The sequence below is a fragment of the Gymnoscopelus microlampas genome (assembly GCF_963454915.1).
Source record: "Gymnoscopelus microlampas genome assembly, chromosome: 19".
Classification (NCBI taxonomy): Eukaryota; Metazoa; Chordata; class Actinopteri; order Myctophiformes; family Myctophidae; genus Gymnoscopelus; species Gymnoscopelus microlampas.
Genome location: NC_139956.1, coordinates 20899175 through 20917317, shown reverse-complemented (window position 1 = coordinate 20917317; position 18143 = coordinate 20899175). Strand labels below are relative to the sequence as shown.

The window sequence follows — 18143 nt, the reverse complement described above, 5'->3', positions numbered from 1 at the left end:
TAAAACAAAGCACTGTTGGGAATGTGCAATAGTGAGCCATTTCAGCTGAAAAACAAGAAATGATTGTATTCCAAAGAGAAGCTCCCAGTTAACATGCGACCTCTAAGCCCCTCATCCCCCGTCTCCTAAACAATCATTTTAATATTTTCCCCCACAGGACTTCAGGTCTCACCTCCTCTGAACATCTTCAACCTTCACTCTAAACTGGGATGTGTCCCTGATGGAAATATATTAACCACTTAAACCCTATATACACTTAGTTGACCGGGATCCCCCGAGCTCTATACTTGGTCCACTTTTTTCCCCTCTACACCAAATGTCTTGACCAAAAATAGCCGATCTACAAGGTCACAATGTGTCGTGTTGCAAGCTTGTAGATTGGCTATTTTTCACAGAATGTTTGCCCCAGAATAGGGACGCTTGCCTTGGGATGCTTCTACTGCAAGACTTTCAGAGTTCACGATCATGTCTTACCTCTGTTAAAGCGTGGAGCTGTCCTTCATTGACACACACTCCTATAAACCTGGAGGAACAAACACACAAACACACACACACACACAAATCAAACACTGCAATAAAATACTGCAATAGCAAACATCTAGACACAACAAAAAAATGGACGTCAAAGGTTTTTTTCCATGGACAGGACAAAAACAAACAGGAAAAGGGAATGTGTTAAAAGAGACAAATCAGTGGTTAGAATAGAACTGACAAGAAAGCACTTGTAATGTTAAGTTATACGAAACACTGCAGATACCTGCAGACTATGGATCCCCCCCACCACACACACACACACACACACACACACACACACACACACACACACACACACACACACACACACACACACACACACACACACACACACACACACACACACACACACACACACACACACTTACCTGAGTATATTGGGGTGTGAGAGTCTGTTCATGAGTTGCACCTCCCTGAGCATGTTGGCTCTGTTACTGACCATAGTGTTCATTTTCAGAGCCATCACCTGACCAGACACTCTGTGCTGCACCTGGACACAGAGAGAGAGAGAGAGAAACACAGAGAGAGAGACACAGACAAAGACAGGGGGAGATAGTCATTAAATCAAATGAATACATGACAAGAGGAAGTGTTGTCTGTGTAGCGTAATAAAGGTTTGAGACAGAGCAGGATCGTCTGTGCTGGTTTATTTCCGATGCACCTGTTTCTAAAGCCTTCTCTTCTGCAACTGTGCAAAAGTAGTCCCCTTTTTTTCCCTTATAGCTGCAAGACTAAATATAGAATAGAAAAATGTGGCGAGTGGTTTAAGGACATTTAAGAAGGCAAAGAGAACGCTTTCCACTTCAAACGTGTCTCCGCCTTCCAGCTGGTCAGCACACAGGCATACAGTTATATATTTACATTTTATTGAATTTACTACCATGCACTCTACACCATAAACAGCATTTACAAACATTTGTGACATGTGGTAGTTACACGAGCAGCACGCTTCATGCGACATTTGCCACAACACAGGATCATCTTTATACTAAATTACTATGGCAATGACATTTGGCACCAAGTTATCTTGGTACTGCTGATATAGTGCAGACAGCAGGAAGGTCATTTAAGCTCATTCATTCATTCATTCCGCAGCCGCTCTGTTCCTACTATACGCTGCTATGGCGATGTACTACGTCTGGTAACCATGGTGATACGATATGCTCCCCTTTGCGTACGATCTCATCTGCCTGGAAGCTGCACTCGTGTCTCCTCCCCTGAATAAATTTAGATCTGTGAATTTGTGCAGACTGCTGCACTTACTGCGACAATGACTGTGCTGACTGCATGTCTAAGATTGACCGTGGGGGGTGTGTGTCTGCGTGAGCATGCACACGTGCATGGTACAACTGTGTATTAATGTCATGTTCACTGGCGAGTGGAGGGAATGAGACTACACAGTACAAGCGATAGTGCTGTAAGCATGAAGATGGGATTAGCGGGGGAAAGCGGCAAAGTTATTCGAAGCGTGTGTATGTGTACGCAGGATGTAACGTTACGGTTCACGCATTAATGGCGTACATTAACACCGTGAGGGTACGCTTGCGGGGGAGGGGTGCACAGGGATGAGAGGACCGAGTGAGAGTGAGGAGGGGGCTCGGTAGAAGAGGAGAGGAGTGGGAGTCGTAGGAGAAATAGGCAGATGTGATCCGGAAGCGACGCGGGAGTCATTGACGAGGTCCAGTAGGAAGCAGTGAGCTGGTGGCCTGGATCTGAACTACGGCACAGGATCAGGAGGGAGATGGGAAATCCACAAAGCCTATTAGGGACACGGCTAAAGTGCAGAGAGTAATGCTATTAATATACTCACACGCGCGCATGTACGTCTGGGCTTTTAACCTAGTAAGATCAAGGATACCTGCTTCTGCCTTAACCGCCAGTCAATGAGAGTCAACCACTCCTGAATTAAGTCCCTTGTCCACTGGGATACCAGACACGCTCTCCTGCTTCGACTAGAATGAACTAGGACTGGGCGATATCACTTCAAATAACTATCACTATTATTTCAGACTTTTGCCTCGATTATGATTAATGAATAACTATTTCAAAAAGATTTAAAACAAAAAACTGCTTCTCAATTATTCGATTAACCTACATTAGCAAGCTTAAGTTGTCGGTTTCAATATGTTTTTGGTTAATTACTCAGGCCAGCCCTAGAATGATCTCAATAGATCTGGTTCCTTCCTCTTTCACATAGGTTTCTAACACAGGCACAGAAAACCACAGGCACAGAGAAAAATAAATAGTAGTAGTAGTAGTAGTAGTAGTAGTGAGTATTTCGGTGCTCCATCAGCCGTAGAGCACTTCCAGCGAGTGTTAGAGGTCTGCTGCCGGAACGCAGTGCAGAGGATTAGAGGCTTCATAACGGCCTGTATGATAAATCACTGCTCTTTTCTGCTTCCATTGCACTACTGCTGCAGATTTACTCAAGACTGCAAGAGCACACAGGGTTTGTTGCACTGAGCGTGACAAATGCAACTTTTACACTCTTCCAATCTGATTTAACTATCAAACATTTTCCAAAATAGCAAAAAATGCTGATGTCTAAACTCACAACGCGCCACATTGTGGGCTTGTAGATCGGCTATTTTTCCCCACGCAATATAGTCGTACGACAAAGTATAAATTAGGGCTCACAGGTGGTCATCTTAAAACCGAGGATTTTCATGTGCACGCTCAAACTGTTAGCTTGACTCCCCCTCCCTCTCTCTCTCTCTCTCTCTCTCTCTCTCTCTCTCTCTCTCTCTCTCTCTCTCTCTCTCTCTCTCTCTCTCTCTCTCTCTCTCTCTCTCTCTCTCTCTCTCTCTCTCTCTCTCTCTCTCTCTCTCTCTCTCTCTCTCTCTCTCTCTCTCTCTCTCTCTCTCTCTCTCTCTCTCTCTCTCTCTCTCTCTCTCTCTCTCTCTCTCTCTCTCTCTCTCTCTCTCTCTCTCTCTCTCTCTCTCTCTCTCTCTCTCTCTCTCTCTCTCTCTCTCTCTCTCTCTCTCTCTCTCTCTCTCTCTCACTCTCCGACACACGCCTCACCCAAAATCTCTCACACCCAGCCAGCCTATAATGCAGATGTGAGCCAAGTGCTGATGCAGCATGTCCCAGCAGTAGGTGTGTTGCTATACTTGCTGGAGGAGCAGACACGTTGAGCTGGACAGACAGCCTACAGGCTGTGTCACACCATCACCGCCATTACAGTCCAGGGGACCAACACAGACTTCCTCTCTCTCAGGTGTGCGCCTGCGAGGTGTGCTTTGTTTTCACAAGCCACAGTGTGTGTGTGTGTGTGTGTGTGTGTGTGTGTGTGTGTGTGTGTGTGTGTGTGTGTGTGTGTGTGTGTGTGTGTGTGTGTGTGTGTGTGTGTGTGTAGGCGTGCGCATGCATGTTGGAATCCTTGTAATTGGTCCGTTGGAAGAGTCGTCCAGTGGTTCTCAAAAGGTGCCGCAATATTTACAACTATATAAAAAGTTACAAATTATTTATCAATATTTTGTGCACAACTCATTTATATACACATTTACAGAGGCAAATACTTGTATTTTCACAAAAAAAAATTAAGCATGAAATTAAGTTTTTATTTGGCTTTAGTAAATAAAATAAAACATTTGCAGAGATAACTGGCACATTTTATAGATGCAGTTTTGCACAAATATGAATATACGTAGGTGTGGCATGAGGTTTTTACTTGCCCTTTGGTGTGCCTTGGGTACAAAAACCACTAAAGGTGTGTGTGTGTGTGTGTGTGTGTGTGTGTGTGTGTGTGTGTGTGTGTGTGTGTGTGTGTGTGTGTGTGTGTGTGTGTGTGTGTGTGTGTGTGTGTGTGTGTGTGTGTGTGTGTCTTTAATAGGCGTCTCCATGGACTTGTTGCAAGAACACCGATACATAAGCCCTACACAATGGTTACTGCACTCCACCTTATGGTGCAATCAGACAAACATGCACACACGTGCACACCCTTGTGCCAGCTACCAGAGCTGAGACAGTGGTGAAGGGCACACCTCTCTTCTCTCAATCATGAACACTCCTCCTAAAACATACTCTGCCTTGTAAAGTGCAGTTGTCAGCTGAAAAAGGTCACAGGCATCTTTCTCTCCGTCTCTCTCTCTCTGTAGTGAACATGTGCAGTGGTGTCTGTAATTAGCCAGCGGCAACGATGAGACAGACGGATAAAGAAAGAGGGAATAGGAGAGAGAGACATGGAGATTTAATGCATGTCTGAGACTGTAAGCGGTGCAGAGACAGCTCTCCAAGAGGAGAGATGGGGAGAGAGATAGTAGAAACAGAGAGAAGAGGAGAGACAAGACATAGGAGAGGGGAAGAAAACTGGGTTTGCGGAACACATCACTGCACATTACTCTCTGCTGCTGAGGTCAAAAGTGTAGAGCACGAAAGAGAGGGAATGCATGACTACACACACAAATCACACATACACACGCGCACACATGCATGGCATACACACAACGGCGGGACATTGCCAGTGGATTTTGGCACTCACACCCTCTTGTGGTTTTGTGGTTTTGGTGGCTAGGATTGAATCGCTAGCAGCAGTTAGCTGGTGTCATTTAACTCTGGCTTAATATAAACCCAGTACATCAAAATAAACTTAAAATAAACCCCACTGAGGTTTCCAAACAAATGACACGCGACTACGCGAGAAACCCTTCGAACACCATTTGAGGCATAGTTCGTCTCATTGGGAATATCTGACAGCACTTGAGCAACACTGGAAACGTTTCAGTCCTAGCTAAATGTTATACTTTTCTTTGGCATCCATACCACCGCTGTGCAAAGAAGAATTGCCTCTATAATCAATGTCACTTGATGTGAGCTAGAAATGGGGGGGCGGGGGTGTGTTCCAAAATGGGGCTTTGCAGCTGAAGAACAGCCTCTTCTATTGAAACACTCAACCTCTGCCTACAGCTATGCTCTTCCTAGACCCCCCCCCCCCCCCCCCCCCACTCCCAGGAAGGATGACAACAAGAGTCGAAGTGTGTGTTTACATAAGTGTGTGTATAAGCATGTGAGTGCATGCGTGTGTTTTGAAAGGAGGCGTCGAGGCGAGCGGCCAAGTACAGTCCGTCAGTGAGCGAGCAGGGAGGTCTCTCTGCTTGCTGGGCTTCTTCTAACAGAACCTGATCCCAGTTCTGTCTAGACCAGGCAGGTAGTGACCGACACACAACCCTTTAGCCTGTTGCACAACCGCCAATACCCCCTGCCTCTCACAGAAACACAAACACACACACACACACACAAGGTCACTCCAGTTCACATGCTGCCTCCAGAAAAATATACGTTCATGCTCGTGCGCACGTGAACACACATTACGTCTGTAAAAACACACATGGCTTATTACTTGTTAAATGCGTGTTCTGTGCAGCTTGGTGGAAAGAATGAGTGAAAGTGAGATCAGCGAGCGAGCTAGCTGATGGTGGGTTAGCGTAGGTCTTGCTGTGACAGGTAAAGGCATTCAATGCCAAATGGGACATTCAAAGAAAAAGAAAAAAGGGAAAAAAGCTTACAAAAACATTCCCCAACCCTCCAACTCTGAGCAAGTTCCAGGCAAAACACTTCACACACCTGAGTTGTTTGTTTACCTTTAATGGGAGGAGCTTCCCTTAAGGCTCAGCTGAGAGATTAGATTACCTGTACTCTACACACACACACACACACACACACACACACACACAGCATGTGGACACCAACACAGACATGGGGAAAAAACAAGCTATGATGCTCATGATGAACCACACTAGTGTCCCTATTCTGGGGGCGAAATTAGCCTATGTTCTACAACCTCACAATGCGTTCTGAGCTTGTAGTACATTTGCTTGGTTTAGCGGGAAAAGCCCTGGGGGACGCTGGTCAACTAAGTATAGTCTATGGTTAAGACATTTTGCCTTGCTTAACAACTCCACTTGCGTGACACACTGCAGATCACCAACAACAGGGAAATTCACAAAGACAGCCGCACACACAAACACACATACACAGACCCACACACACACACAAACATACACACCTCTGCTCTGAAGTGTCAGCAGAGCAGGTCCTGACTGGAACGAGGGAGGAGAGGAATAATAAAGGGGAAAAGTGTTTTGCTAAGCCCTGGAGGTTCAAGTCAAAACTGGTACTCCATCCAACACCGCAATCCAATGGCAACAGAGTCAGACCCTGTGTGTGTGTGTGTGTGTGTGTGTGTGTGTGTGTGTGTGTGTGTGTGTGTGTGTGTGTGTGTGTGTGTGTGTCTCTTTATTTTAATCACAAGCATATGGAAGATGGATAAGGTCTTGTGTGTGTCTTAATGCTGCTGCTTCTATCTTTCCTGACATTTTATCCTCACAGCAAAATCCAGAGTGACACTCTTACTCTGGAAGTCTGGATTGTATAGTGGTGCCAGAGCTAGACGTTTTCCAGCAGCTAGTCCCTACTTGTCTTGAGTAAGACAGATCCCATATCCAGACGACATACCCTGGTCTCTCAGCGGTTAATCCACCCAATCAAATTTACACACACACACACACACACAAATGGAGTTTGTCTCAGGGGAGTCACTGCCCCCCCCGACAAAAAAAGAAACACCATATCATGAAAAGTGGAATAACTGAATTATGCTGACATTTGATGACACAAGAGCAAAAAGTAGCGATCAAATTAAGCAGACTCATGAACACACATGTAAAAGGGAGCGTACTACTTTGATAATATCAACCTGTTTTACACAGCACAGGTACTGTATAAGTGTCTGTCATTACATACGCAACAACCATTTGGACACTACAGCTTCTTTTTTATTGGTGAAACTCATCTGTTTGCTATGCCCCTTCAGCAGACACACACACACACACACACACACACACACACACACACACACACACACACACCTCACCAATGCGAGGCTGTACAGTAATTGCACTAATCATAGCTTTATATGATAATTACTGTGATGATTCAATGTTTACTATGGCAAAGCATCTCACTAGGTGACTCACAGACTATCGCTTATGTCCATTTTCCACAACAACTGCAATGAGCCAATCGAGGCAAACCATTGAAGCAAACCCTGAAATTACCTGTCGTGCCAATGCCAATAATAGCATTGCAAGTTATTTTGAATTACCAGAGAAAAGCCATCACAACACACACTTCACCCTATAGGCTGTTCTGTAGGGTTGGCACACCCCTACCAGATTTTAAAAAGCGATTAAGGACTCCAGGCAGAGTATCAACATTTCGGGCACGCCGGTAGTGACCAGGTAGCTCGTTGACCAATTAATTGCAACGTTGCCCCCAGTTCAATTCTGGACAGAGACTTATGTTTAATGTTGTCCCCCCTCTCTACTTTCCTCATTCTACACAACATCTAAGAAAAAAGCCTACCTAATCTTACAAATATTTTAAAATGCCACATTCTTGCCAAGATTCTGAAAGAAAGAGGATGTGAGATATCCGACCCATACAGAACCACACACTGGAAAAAGCTTCCTCCAATCCACACAGTGTGTGCACTCTTTCTCTTAGATGGTCCATCTTGGGAAAACAATGAACAGATGAGGGCAGAGACACAAATACAAATATGTCTCTTTAGAAGTGAACGGAAGGTATGTCGACTATCTAAATCAAAAGTTTTAAAAGTCCAAAGTTTAAAAGGAACATTGGAACAATGGTATGGTACTGTGATTTATTTGTGATTGTGGGGTTCCATTGTGTTCTGACCAACAGTGGATCAGGTCTGGTTTGAGCCTGATGGAAACAAAACTGGGAAACCAGCAGGAATCCTGCACATGCAGACCAAAGCAGGGTCTCACACACACAAAGTCGAATCCTGAGTGATCATTTAACTCCAAATGGACCTGTATGGGTCCGTTCAGAGGTAAATTAACAACACTCAGGATTTTGCCGTGCACAAACACACGGCCCAGCAGGACTCTTTCTTTGAAGAATATTAAAGTAAGATGAAAAACAGCACCTGAAGGATTTGTCCTGACATGCGTGCACCCTTCTTTTCTCTCAAACAGCTCCCCTCCCCCTCCCCCCTCTGCATTTGGGGGGGGTTGCACAATGGCACACCGGTGAGGTGAATGGTTGCCTTGCTTGCCGTGAGGCTCCATTGATCTTACATTGACGGGGGCAGAAATGGCAGGTCGCCAGAGTGTTTGCAGCAGAATGAAGGATGCAGTAGCAAGGATTAACACTTCAAAGTCTACATGCACTAGTACAGCGCATACGCACGTGCGCGTGCAAACTTGGCTCCTTTGAGTTTGTGTCCTTCGCAGCAAAAGTTCGAAAAGAAATCCATCGTATCTCTTGAGAGGGCCGATCAGTAAACTTCTTCAGCAAACTTATTTCTATACCCTAAGGCAGTGCACAGCAACAAAATAAGTACACGGTCTGCGTAATGCTATTAGGAGACAATTACACAACACAACATTGCCAGCAAAATTTATGGCAGTTCTCCTGAGCCTGATAGCTGTGGTAACACATTTGCATTTATATGGCACGCTATCAAAGGGCGAGCCGATCAAAACCCAAGTGGCATCTCGACAGGTCAGCTGTAAACACAGTGACATTTGCATCCTCATTGGCCATTCAAAGGGCAAAGCGGAGGGAGTGGCTTATGAGGGCCCAGTGGCCCCTTGTGCCATTCTCTGGTTGTCCAGCCGTTTTCCTTCAGAGTATGGTCACATTAGAAGAATTGTTCAACAAACTGAACTCAAGTGAGTTCATGCCAGGCACATTTTGTATTTGTTTGAGTGTTATACCAGGTAAAAAATAAACTGCTGAGTTCACAAATGACGTTGTGGATAAATAAGGTGTCATAAATCCAGATTAACAGCATAAACTTATTTTGGTGCCACAGGTTTGTAGGAGTTAATAAAAGGTTCAACCACCAAGGTGTTCTGTATCTGTAACAGCATAGGCCTACTACAGTAAATAAGTACTTCTGCAAGTTCTGCCTTCATAAACACAGAGAGCAGAAAGTGGAAGGTGAGATGTGTGTCAATAAGAGTCCCTGGCTAGCCAATGCTTCTACAAGTTAGGATTTTGATGCTTGGGCCTGTAGACCAGTGGTTCCCAAACGTTTTAGCTCAAGACCCAAAAGGAGAAATCAGATGTTTGCCCGGGACCCAACAAGTGAAAATAGCAGATCTGCAAGCTCACAACGCGTCGCTTTGCACCATGTTGCAAGCTTGCAGATCTTCTATTTTCACTACTTCTTAAATATTTGTTTTATAATTTAGGGAATTTCTTTGATTATTTTTTATTTTATTCATGACATTTTTTTTTTGTTTCCAACTTGGAAATATTTAGAAAATCTTTTTAAAATAATACTTAGGAAACCAAAAATAAAAAAGGGATATTCACTCGCGACCCATGAAAATGGATCCGCGACCCACAAATGGGTCCTGAGTCCCGACGCACTGTTTGGGAAACAGTGCTGTAGTAGACAACTGCAAGGTGCCTCAGGTATGTTTTTCTTGTCAGGACTTGGGCATTATTCCTATAGAAATACTAGCACAGAGCACCATAGGAGGACATCTTAACGAGAATAACAACCAATACCTTCTAGAGCCCGACTGATGACAGATGTTTCTAGTTCGATGCCGATCCGGATTTTGGAGAGTCCTAGATTCTCAATGTTTTTCGTAAAACAGTACGATATCTTGACATCAATTTGAAGAACCTTGATTTGATTAAAGCTTCTATTTGAGAATATTTAACCTATAAGTAAAATGAAACAGCAGCAATAACTTTACAACATTATACAACCAACCAATGATTACATGTCCCCTCTTTAAAGGCCCATATCGTTTTGAACATATACATTAGGGTTATATGCACATAAAATAGTTTTTGTAGATATTTTTGTAGAAATATATATATATCTATTTTAAAAAGCTAAATATAGGTATGTTTTCCTTACATTATCTGTTGTCTGTAGCATAGTCGAGCTGAATGAATTACCTATATAAAATAAAAACATATCTAGTCATTTTGTTTACGATTCTCAAAGATCTGGCCTTTAAGATGATGCGATTTGTTCCTTGGGCTCATTAGATTTGATCTCTTATACAATCAAACTGCGCTTTATGAGGCAGTTCAAAGAGCTGAGAGATGCTGGTCCCAACAGGCAGAGTAGGGTTACCAGTACCTGTGCCGGATCTAGCTGTCCTGACCAGATCACTTACACACCAAAACACTGTGTTCCCCGTCCATGACATGTGGGTCAGTGGCGTATGGCTGGCGGAGGAGGGGCATCATTAGCAGGGTCAGTGAAGTGTAGGTTTCCAAAATGACGCCATCGGCTCCGAGTCCTCACTAATCCTACAGCAACATGAGTGTTCTCTGCTCGTCTAATTTGGGATGTTTGTTACCAGAGAAACCACTTGTTTTCTTGATGGGGAACTAGAAGACACGGTCATGTTTTGGGGGAATTTGTTCAGCCTACTGAGATGATTTCTGGTCATTCCAAGTCATGCAGTCTGTCACCATAGCTACCAAATCGTGTTCTTAATCAAGTGACTATAACTGGATAGCCTAAAAAGCTTTAAGGAAGTAACTTAGTGGGTGGGCTAGTACCTTTAATATTTGAGTAAAATTAAAACACACAATTCAGCTAGCTCCAATGAATAGGATTCTAAATCCAGACCATGGGCATCAATGTTATGTTCTATATTGTACTCTGAATGTTGACATTATTGAACATAACCTATGAAGCACAATTACTTTGTCATATGTTGCTTGTAGAAAATAGCTGATGTTCAACTGAAAAACAAGAGGAAACGTTTATCAGCTGAAAATCAGTTATCGGAGAGAGACATGGTCTTATGGCGGAGTATAAATTACCCATAAGAAAGCAGAACCTAAGCCTAAGATGTGTGGACTATACTATGTAGCCAGAACACTCGCCCCAAAACACTCACCCCCATTTTCTTTGCGGACGGCTCGCCCCCAGCGGTTCTTGTATTCGTTTTACTGAGGTGTCAGATAGGAATACGTTTAGGGTTAGGCATAGTTTTATTGAGGTTAAGTTTAGGAATAGGGCTAGGTTTAGGCATAGTTTCACTGAGGTTACGTTTAGGAATAAGGTTTGTTTTAGGCATCATTTTAATGAAGTTACGTTTAGGAATAGGCTACCTGGTGGCAACCGTTCCGAGGCCGCCGGAATAGACCCGGGGTGCGTGTTTTGTGGCGAGTGTTCTTGTATCAACCCTACTACTGTACTGTAGCGTGGGATCAATACCATTTTCGGGTTTCTGATCCGGTCTGGAGCGGAAATAACTTCACGTCATCAGGTGGCCGGAAACCATGACCGGAACCTTCGGTGCCGTGCGCCTCCAAAATGATTCGCCTAGTTTAAGATTTAAATTGGTATAATCGTTTTGTTTCTTTTGGTGTAATAACCGTCTAACTCGTAGACCGTCTAACAATGAGAACACACCACCGGAACACGATTCTTCTTTTCCTTTTTTCTAAACCGGATCACACGGGCCAGTTTAGAATGAATACCAGGCTGTCCTCCTTGGTGGAAAGTCTGGTGACAAGAGGTTAACTGCACTGTAGGACCTACTGTATGTGTGTACCATGTACATGCTCCTAACACAGAGTCTAAACCTAGGACCTACTGTATGCGTTTAACATACACTGTTGATGCTCCTAAAACGGAGCATAAACCTATAGTTTAACATGTAGCCTACTGCATGTAGGCCTACTACTGTACACTGTCTGTAGATGTTCCTTTAAACACAGGGGTCTTTTTTTGTTTACGTCTACTGTTCTTTTTTTCCCTCTACACCTATACCGCTTCGCCAAAAATAGCCGATCTACAAGCTCACTGTAGATCTGCTATTTTTGGCTAAGGTTCTCCTCAGAAAAGGGATGCTGGGGTTCAAGTGGTTAAGGTAAAAAAAAAATAATCATATCACACAAAGATTTTGGCGGACCCCCTGTAGTAACTCTAAGGACCCCCTAGGGGTCCCGGACCCCCTGTTGAAGACCCCTTCTTTAACAAGTTAGTCCAAGTTAGTCCTAGTCCACCCACTCAGGGGTTATAACTAAAAGACCACTCAGGGGTTATAACTAAAAGACCAGGGGTTAACTAACATAAATCTGCTAAGAAGTTGTAATTCTTGTGTTCATAACTACATCAGCTGTCATAATTACACACACACACACACACACACACACACACACACACACACACACACACACACACACACACACACCTCACCTTGAACACCTCTGAGAAGAACCCCGCGCCGATCTTCTCGCAGATGAAGTCATCTATGCGGGCCAGACTGGACACGGCGCTGCGCAGGGCCCGGTAGGAAGAGGGCCTGATCCGGTTGGGTCCATGGACGCTGTGGAGGAGCGGCTCTGCTCCTGCTACCTCCTGCTCCTCCGCGTCGACCTTCTCCATCGCGGACGGCTCGGGAGGAGGACGAGGAGGGGGAAGTGTGCGCACTTTAAAATCCAGCCCTAACGTCTATTTACATTTCCCATCATCGTGTCCGCTGGCCGCGGCGGAGCGGAGGGTTCTGATGGCCAAAGACGCAACTGTTAAGAACGCACGGTTTATTCCAAATATTACTACTGTGGAAAGTCCGGTTTATTACAGCCCCGTTTCTCCCGTTAAATTCCCCCCGGCTGTCAAAAAGTCCCTGCCGCTCTCAGACTAGGCAACCACAGTGTAGTGGGTGAGCGGTGGTGGGTTTAATTCCGTCATGCCTTTAAGCAGTGGAAGGCTCGGTCCTGGTGCGGTTCTGTAAGTGCGCAGCAGGCAGCACTGGGGTTCCGCTGTCTTGGCAGTGCGGTCGCTCCGGGACACGGCGGTTTCCTCCCCTCTCGTTCCACCGATTCAATCCACTGTTTCCCCCGTCGGTCCGCGTCTCTCCTCCTGCTGCAGATCACTGCGGTTACACGACAGATACAATACAAACACGAATGTCACTCACTGTAGAATGGAATGGATCGCGCCGTGCGCTTATTCTGGTGCACTATAATTCTGGTTATCTGGCTTATGATGAGAGCGTCTGTTCTGCAGCTGACCTGTTTCTGCCTGCACTTCACACGCTGCTGATCCAATCACCTGCAGTATGCATGCATCGATCCCCCGATTGCTCTCTTATCAATTGGAAGCGGGACGTATAGATAGATGGGTAAACAAATAGGCATTGTATGCATATTATGTTTGATGATGCCTTCTAGTCTTGTGTGTATCGTGACACATTCTCGCCACAGCTCGACTGCTGCGGCTCATAAATAATGAATGATAAACTGATCTGAGTGAGTTTGTGGGTTCATCTGTCACTGAAGAAGTCCCACCGGATACACACACACACACACACACACATAGCCTAAAATAAAATAAAACGCATATAGCTTACAATAAATAAACACATATAGCCTACCAAAAAAACATAGCCTAAAAAAAACACCAAAAAACGGGTTTATTAGTCAGCTCATCATAAACCAGTAGGAGCAGCAGCAACATGCATGCGTATTATAGCCTATGGATTTGACTTACCTGGCCTCCTCCCGTCCTATTATAACCACCACGCACGCTGTCCTCTGTGTGTGTGTTTGTGTGTCCGCCGATCAGGGTGTCGTGTCCAGTTACCGAGGCATTTATTTTACTAATTAATCATCTTTGTGCACCGCACCACGCCGGCCTTTGGACCGACTCACACCGGGTTTCGTTTTACCTCCCGGCCTGGCGCCGCCTCTATCTCTCAGCAGCGTTGAGTTGGTTGTGCGGCTCCTTGGGTTGCATTAGCTTGGAGGAAGCAAGCCAGAATGTTGCCAGGTTTTGTGAGACAAATAAGCAAGTTGTAAAGCAACCGTATCTAGGAAAACAAGCCCAAAAGAAGCAGCACATGAGCACTTTAAACCTGCCGATTTGAGCTTGTAGATTGGCTCACAATGCGTCACATGATCTTGTAGATATTCAAATAAAATGTGAATATTTTTGAAACATTCAAACATCACAAATCTGGTATGAGGCTGCCTGAAAACATTTTCAGGTGGGGGCTAGGGACAAATACATATTAAATCATTTGGGGGTCCAAACCATGACATTAAAATATTTGAGAACCACTGGTTGAAATAAAAATGTAAAACTTTTGGAAGCAAGTCCAAATAAGCAAGTAGGCTACACTTGAGAAACAATCCCAAAAAAACGAAAACCGCAACCACCGCCCAAAGTTGCTTATAACAAGCAGACATGGCAACGCTGCTTTTGGTGTGTGTGTTTTATTGGAGGAGGCGTCTAGGCTGGGCGGATCCACACGTGATCACCACAAAAATGCACCTGCGGGGGCGCTTAAATAAATGGGTGCAATTCTCACCTATGCACGCTTTGCAGCACAAGAGCCAAACTCCCAGGGTTCTTTATTATGGCCCTATTATGCTTTAGCCCTGTTGTTTACAGTGGCGGAAAAAGTACTACATTGGTAAGTGATTTGCTTTGGTTAAAATAAGTGTTAAATAGCTCTATATTCTGATAGTACTACTCATTGCTATAGAGTGTTTGTTCAGTATTAGGCGTCTCCTTGTCTCTCCACCTCTTTATTAAACAGAAAATGCATTTTCGTTTCAGTTTTAGTTTCATTTCCAATTTTATCCAACCAGGACAGAGAACTCAATCAGGATACAGATTAAACAAGTGAAATTGGAAGTGATGACACTAAGAAATGAGCAGACAAAATTGGAACTGGAACACTATACAAATTAAGCTTAAAAATGGGTACTTTCTCCTGATTGGCTGAGATTTTGACACCTACCGAAAAATGTATTTTCTGTTTATTAAAGAGATGGAGAGACAGGGAGACACCTGAAAAAACACTCTATAGCAATGATTACTATCAGAATATAGTATTTTAACCTTTTAACAAAATACTTTTTGTTTTAACCAAAAAATATCACTTACCCTACCTTTAAGTAAAAGTATCAATACTGAAATGTAGAAATACCAAAAGTAAAAGTACTCATTATGCAGAATGTCCATTTTCACAAGGTATCATAATATTATGTATTAAATGTATTCAAATCTTTTGAAAATAGCCTAAAAGCTCACAATGCCTCACATCAAGACCCATTGTGAGCTTGTAGATCGGCTATTTGCAAATAGCCAAAGTTTAAACAGAGCTGAAGGGGTTAATGTATGTTTTGTAATAATAGTTCAAATCTACAAAGTATCTAACAACATTTTTCAAATAATTGTCGTGGAGTAAAAAGTACAATATTTGACTGAAATGTAGCGGAGTAGAAGTAAAAGTATTGAAAACTGGAAATACTCAAGTACCTCAAAATTGTACTTGAGAACGTGTACTTAGTTACTTTACACCACTGGCCGCAGACATTCAGTCTGCAACTGACCAGAGTATAGCAGACATGTATTAATACATTTCATGGTTGATTGTGAATATCGTATCGGTCAGCCACAAGCATCTGGTCATAACAGCATTGTGATAAAATCCTTATTGCAGTGCCACACCACATACCTGAAATTATGACACATTGTGAACACATTTTACTGCTGCCAACTTTCTGCCAGATCGACAGCCTTTACAAGCAGCGGCTGATGCTGACCAGTGACCACCCCTCCACCCCCCAGAGCAGACACACTGCTAAAACCTATTCTTGATCATTGCATTATTGATAACTCAGTCTATTGGCTCTGTCCTATTTACAATAGCTAGGCCTAAGCCAGGGGGGTGATAATAAAGTCACACAAAAGTCTTAGACAATGGTATGAAACATATATTATTTAGTGTTCCTGCTCACTTATTCATTGTGCTTAAATTGTATTTCCTTTGAGGATAGTCCAAGAAGTGTGTGTGTGTGTGTGTGTGTGTGTGTGTGTGTGTGTGTGTGTGTGTGTGTGTGTGTGTGTGTGTGTGTGTGTGTGTGTGTGTGTGTGTGTGTGTGTGTGTGTGTGTGTGTGTGTGTGTGTGTGTGTGTGTGTGTGTGTGTGTGTGCGTGCGCGTGTGTGTGTGTGTGCGTGCGTGTGTGTGTGTGTGTTGACCCATGCGACCCCTCTGAGTTGCCTCAGGGTGACTTTATCTTCTCACAGGGCTGAACCTTCCGACAGCCATTCTCCCTAATGACTTCCTGTCATCTGTACAGACCAGTTCCAGGCTATATCATTCATTCAGCTATAACACATCTTATGACAACACACAATTGATCCGAAGCTATACAATTAACACATGGATGAACCAAATCAATATCAAGTCCATAAATCAAAACAAGACATTCATATAATCATATTCCACACAGCCTATCCTAGACAACATGTGCCATTCTCATTCTCACAGTAAGATCCAGAGTGATATTTCCATTCTTATTTTAAAAAAAGTGAGTTAAAATAAGACTTGAGATTTTGCTGTGCGGGCTTTTTCCAATCTATAGAATGTAACCCTTCTTCTTCTGAAACATTCGCTTGTACTTGACCTCTTCAACAAAAGGCCACCCTATAAACACATGGTAGTTGACATGATAACATAAACACCTATGACCTAACTGACCTAATTATTGAACCCTAATTGTTGTAGTTTCATTGCATAAATATCATAACTGCAATATGTTCACAACATCACCAATGTCATTTTTTCCCCTTTAAAATAACTAAAATGAGGTTTCTTTGGGACATGGGTCAGGTCGTAAATTAGTATCCGACATGGGGAGAGGAGAAATAGGTTTTACACTGCGCTCTGGGTAGTGGTTATGGTTAACGTGTAAGTGCAGCCCAAATCTGGCTTAACAGGACAGGAGAACTCTATAATTGTAATTCCTGTTTAACCGCTGACTATAGACCTGCAGCCCCAGAAAATCGATATCCTGTGGTTCCCATCTGACTTTGCTGGTCGACCAGGAGAAGCCTGGCTCTTGTTAATGCCTTCTGTAGGTGCTAACGACCACACTCCCCGTCCTTGCCGATTCCCCTGCTCGGCCTAGCAGGCTGTCCCGGGCACCAAGGCAGGGGGCCAGGGAGCTCTAATTGGTTTTCGGAGCGCACCAGCTGTTTCACACGTTGGCCTGTCCCTGAAGGAGGGAGGAGGGGGGAGTGGGGTAGTTGCCACATGGTACCCCCACTCTGCAGTCTTTGATGGAGGCCTGCAGCCAAATCAGCTGAGATGGGGGATGGCTATACACTACAGTATTAACGCATACAGCAGCACACAGACGCTGCATAATGCACATGAAGAGATATACATTCACAGATGCCCTTGCCCTCCATCCCCAAGGGAGAGAGACACATGACTCTAGGTTGGTCACCAGGGCAGTGCAGGAAAGTGGATCAAAAGGGAAGTGCTCCTGTCCATGAGGGAATTGTAAAGTAAATTACCCTCTACTTTAAGGTAGACCAGGAGCCAGAAGGGTGCTAGGTCCAGATTATCAAAATGAAATACTATTTACCGTGTAGATTGTGTGAATATCTTTGTGGCTGTTGCTCAAAAAGAAACAAGCCCACAGTCTAGTGGCAGTCCGCCACTTACACATATAAGCACTTAATACACATGATATGACTATGTCTGCACTCTCTGCTGCAGCACTAACACTACACTTATAGTTGATATCATGCACACGAGATGGTGACTCAATACCGACTGCTTTTTTATTGC

The 18143-nt window shown here is 44.0% G+C and overlaps 1 protein-coding gene across 3 annotated transcripts in view; it reads right to left on the bottom strand.

Annotated features, from left to right (window-relative positions):
* The window catches only part of tesk1b (testis associated actin remodelling kinase 1b), a 30310-nt gene extending 16053 nt beyond the window's left edge, over positions 1 to 14257 (bottom strand). Inside the window, exons 1-5 of one of the 3 annotated variants that reach the window (XM_084042560.1) lie at positions 14045 to 14257; positions 13567 to 13641; positions 12749 to 13427; positions 903 to 1024; positions 475 to 523 (exon numbers count right to left, since the gene is read on the bottom strand). In XM_084042560.1, the coding sequence (XP_083898686.1) occupies positions 475 to 523; positions 903 to 1024; positions 12749 to 12937 (360 nt within the window). In that variant the 5' untranslated portion in view covers positions 12938 to 13427; positions 13567 to 13641; positions 14045 to 14257. The remainder of the gene's footprint in view (positions 1 to 474; positions 524 to 902; positions 1025 to 12748; positions 13428 to 13566; positions 13642 to 14044) is intronic. The other 2 variants (XM_084042559.1, XM_084042561.1) reach the window with 2 other exon arrangements.
* Positions 14258 to 18143: the final 3886 nt, after the last annotated feature.